The 4,537-nt window shown below is 38.8% G+C and overlaps 1 protein-coding gene across 1 annotated transcript; it reads left to right on the top strand.

Annotated features, from left to right (window-relative positions):
- The first annotated feature begins 3,417 nt into the window (after nucleotides 1–3,417).
- Nucleotides 3,418–4,328, top strand: LOC113711462 (uncharacterized). Its single transcript, XM_027234628.1, has 3 exons — nucleotides 3,418–3,669; nucleotides 3,757–4,058; nucleotides 4,196–4,328. Exons 1-3 carry the CDS (start codon nucleotides 3,418–3,420, stop codon nucleotides 4,326–4,328), a joined length of 687 nt encoding a protein of 228 aa, XP_027090429.1.
- Nucleotides 4,329–4,537: the final 209 nt, after the last annotated feature.

Here is a 4,537-nt window from a genome sequence, read left to right as displayed (position 1 = left end):
GTTACTTACTTGAAAGTTGACAAAGTGTTAACTATTAAGCTCTAGTGATGCAATGGGAATTTGACTCCTGAGAGTCATCCGTATCCTTATACTTTGGAATGATTAGTACTTATCGTGTTATTGTTTCGTTTTAAAAGAAAAACTTTACACTCGCCCACTTTGAGATTTGCTATTTGAGGTATTATTGCTCACTTTTATGAACTTTTCATGCTCATTACTTTGCTACGTGATACTTGCACTTTTAAATAATGGTCAACTTGCTATTTGGAATCTCACTGGGCTTTTAGCTCATTCCACGCCCTTTATTTTCCTTACAGGGGGTACGAGCGAGGCGTCAGACTGGTACAAAGTAGTCTAGTTTTGAAGTTTTGAAATGGTACTCACGCTAGCACTCGACTAGGGTTGATTGTACTTGAATTGTAAACACTTTGAAGTATTTTGGTGTGTAGAAACTTTGTATTTGGATTTGAGCATCAATGTATATATTAAGTTGAAGTGGATGTGTTATTTATTTTCTGTGGATGTACGTTATTTTTTTTGAGTTATGAGTGAGTGAGTCCTGACGAGAGTTGGGCAGGCGACCTGCCGAATCCTGGGGTACGCCCTAGGGGGATGTGGGGTCGTCACAAATTCTGTCCATAGCTAGCTAAAATTCAAGCAACAAGTTCCAGCACCTCACTGTCTCTCTAGCACAGTCTTGAAACAGGACAGGTAATTTTGAAGAGTTTGTACGGTTCATTCAGGTCGAATCAGGGGATACATTTTATACCATTAGAAAACTGGAAGTGTCTAGTTTCTAATGCCGCAAATGGCACTCGATTCGACATCGGAGCAAAGAGTTATGGTCATTTAAAATTCGCTGCCAGAGCATCTCTGTACACGTTTTCCAGCTTTGAAATCATTTCGAAATTCAACTTTTAGCCAACCAAATCAAGTGATTTTTTGTAAAAACTTTCCACACAACCTATACAACATATCTACATCAAAATCAAGGCAATTTAACCACAAAAAAATCGCACCAAAGGGTTCGGTAAAAACAGGGCAGATTCGGCCTTTCAACATGCATCACTTCTTTTGATTTTCTTTTCACTCTTTCAACTTAAATCCACTAGATTAATACTTAATCAACACAAATAACATCCAAACCCATCAAATCAGATCATCAAGTCCATTGTGAAATTTCATAGAGCCCACTCACATGATTTTCAACAATCCAAAGCTACTCACATGAAGCTACAAGCTTCTAAGTGTAATCTAACTTACAAAAGTTAAGATTCAAGGGTTAGATTATTTGCTACCTTCTTAGATGTTGAAGACCAGAATTTTGGCCACTAAGAAGCTCCAAGAAACCATGGAAATGGTGCTCCTTTCCTAGTCCAAGTGAATCTCCAAGTGATTTGCAAGTTGGATGCAAAATTTGAGGTGATTTGGAGTAAGATTTGAGGTAGAAATGAAGAGTTTTCTTTCCTTTCTTTTTTTCTTGTTTTTGGCCGGCACTTGAGATGAGAGAAAAGAGAGTTCCAGCCGGCACTTGAGATGAGAAGAGAAGGGTTTTGATCTGGTGTGATGCTTCCTTGAGAAGCTTATGAATTTGTGGCCCAAAATTACTCCAAAAGTCAACAAAGAATAGTGCGCGCACGCGCGTGATTCGTGCTCGTTTCCTCTCGAGTTTGTTTCACTTGTGCACTAAACCTCTAATGCACTTCCATTGATACTATTATTATTTACTCTTAATAGTTTAAAAAAAAGGTCTAAAGTCCCTCAATTAATCGCGCGCGGGAAAACGCGTACTTCCGATTTGTGCGCGATAGAGCAAAATTTCTAAGGAATTCTTGTAATGATGATATAACTAACTAATACGAGGATAAATAATCATGAAAATAATTATTTTAGAAATAAAAACATGCGTTCTCACATGAGTCTAGTATTAATTTCTCAAATCTCCAATTAATTTGTACCAGCATGTCTTTCGGAAAACTTTCGACGCGCGCACGGTATAAGTTTAATTTTAACTTACTCACATCTAATCTCTCAATTAAATTTTCTTAATCTACTATTGATCATTCTTAATTCTCCAAGACTAATGTACTCTCGGATCGAACATAGCCTCGAAAAACGTGTATTCCTTATTTCTCGCTAAACGAGCCCTAAAAAATTAATTTTACTAACGAGACGTGTTAAAAATATAATTGAGACATTATTCCATGTAAATAAGTTTAAAATGATTGAAATAAATTATTCAGAGAAAACGAGTGAGTAAATAATTAATTAAGCCAGTAAACTAAAATATAAATAAGATAAATTCGGGTCCTCACATAGATACCAATGAAAATGACGAAAAAGCTGCTGTGAATGTTTCTGAGGAGGTGCAAATTACTGATATGGTTGATGAAGGAGGGAAGCAAACAGATGCAATGGAGGAGGCTGCTGGTTCTGCTATGATAGCCGAGGAAGGTGATAAATTAGTTCATAAAGACGACAAGCCCAGTTCCTTTTTGGCTAAAGGAAACGCTGCTGCTATGTGAGAAGAAACCGACAACATGATAGCTGATGTCCAAGCACATTCGGAAATGGAGGGAACATTGGGTGCGAATCATGGGGAACATGTGATAATGGGCAACCAGCTGGAGAAGCAACAAGATAATGAGAATAAAGGGACCCATTTTCTAGTAGAAAACCATTCGATACTTGAACATCATCACATGGCCGAAAGTAATGCCTTGGAGAATATCTATGTTGACTTACGTGGGGTTGAGGATGACGTTGCTTCCATACACCATGGAGTTGCAGGAAATTTGTCTCCAAGATTGGTTGTCCTACCACAGAAGCTGCTGGAATTTTCAAGGCCCTCGTTAAATATTGATCAATCACAAATGGCTGACCGTGAATTCAGACAAATGCGAGGAAAGGGTGTTCGTGCTCGATTTCCATTCGACAGACAGTTAAGGTCAGAGACATCATCCAAAAACTCATTCCATGTTCTTTCTCATGATTAATGGAATATTTTGGAATATTAGAGGAGTAGCAAAGGCACCTAATCTAAGAAGATTGATTAAACTAGTTCGGATTCATCAAGTTTATTTTGTTGTGATTTGTGAACCAAAACTAGACGTGTCAAAAATTGAGTCCATTCGTTTACGATTATTATTTGATTTTGTGTTTGTTAATTGTTCGAGTGATATTTGGGTATTATATAGTAGTCCTTTTGTATGTTCCATTGTTGGTAGTTCGGATCAGCATATATCTCTAGATGTTCAAAGCCCGTTGCTTCCTATCCAATCATTATGTCCTTTGTTCATGCAAAGTGCTCGGTGGAGGAGCGTCGAGAATTATGGTGTTCCTTGTTAGATGATAAGCCTAGATTACATCCTTGGTGTATTGGCAGGACTTCAACGTTATTTTGGCACCTCACAAAAAATGGGGGGTCGTCCATTTGCTATAGCTGAAGGAGCGGATTTTATGTCTTTCATGGAGGAAGCTGGGATTTTTGATATAGGATTCTCAGGATCTAGTTTCATGTGGTCTAATAATCGACGGAGAAGAGCTCGAATTTCAAAAAGATTGGATAGATTTTTAGTCAATGGGGCTTGTTTAGATATCTCCGATGCCATTTCTGTGCTCCACTTGACAAGACACCCCTTGGATCATGCTCCGTTGAAGATTTCGTTTGTAACTAGGTTGGATAATAAGCCGCATCCTTTCCGCTTCTTGAATGTTTGAACGTCCAAACCTGAACTCTTAGAGGTGATTCGCCAGGCTTGGAATCAAGATGTTGATGGATTTTCGTTGCGAGTTTTATGCTCTAAATTATTGGCAACGAGAAGGGCTATTCAATCATGGAACAAGCAACACTTTGGGAATGTCATAGACTCTGTGCGTTCTGCGGAAATGGCGGTACAACGGGCAGAGGAGATGGTTGATCAAGATGACTCCGAGGAATGCCAGATTGAGCTAAACAAGGCTCAAGCGGAGCTCCATCATGCATTGTTAATTGAAGAGCAGTTATGGAGGCAAAAGGCTAGAGTCAAATGGCTTCAAGAAGGAGACAGAAATTCAAGGTATTTTCACGCGGTAGTAAGGCAGAGACGTGTTCAAGGAATGATACACCGCATCAAAAATTCCAATGGAATTTGGGTGGACACGGATGATGATATAGCAAGTGAAGCAACAACATATTTTCATGATCTTTTCACAGGCCCTTTGGATTCATATTCCAATATGTCGTACCTAATCCTGCATATGGTTTCTTGAGAGGAAAATGGGAAGCTGGAGTCAGTGCCTACGATCGAGGAGGTATATCGAGTAATAAAAACAATGGATGGGGATAGTGTTGCTGGCCCGGATGGTTTCACAGGAAAATTTTTTACATTTGCATGGGACGTGATCGCCCAAGATGTATACAATGCAATACTCAGTTTTTCTGTGGGGCGGAGTTATCTCGGTTTGTCACTTCTACCTCGATTGTATTAATTCCAAAGATGCCAAATCCTTAGGAATTTTCTCATTTTAGACCAATCAGTCTATGTAACTTTTTCAA

The sequence above is a fragment of the Coffea arabica genome, chromosome 10e, assembly GCF_036785885.1.
Source record: "Coffea arabica cultivar ET-39 chromosome 10e, Coffea Arabica ET-39 HiFi, whole genome shotgun sequence".
Lineage (NCBI taxonomy): Eukaryota > Viridiplantae > Streptophyta > Magnoliopsida > Gentianales > Rubiaceae > Coffea > Coffea arabica.
The sequence above is the reverse complement of the archived record's forward strand: the minus strand, read 5'-3'. Positions and strand labels throughout refer to the sequence as shown.

Bases quoted from the DNA above. Each gene is read 5' to 3' on its own strand.
- LOC113711462 (XM_027234628.1), top strand. From the start codon at position 3,418: ATGGGGGGTCGTCCATTTGCTATAGCTGAAGGAGCGGATTTTATGTCT. The intron at 3,670-3,756 runs GTAACTAGGTTG...GTGATTCGCCAG, and splicing joins CTCCGTTGAAGATTTCGTTT to GCTTGGAATCAAGATGTTGA. The intron at 4,059-4,195 runs GTATTTTCACGC...ATCTTTTCACAG, and splicing joins GAAGGAGACAGAAATTCAAG to GCCCTTTGGATTCATATTCC.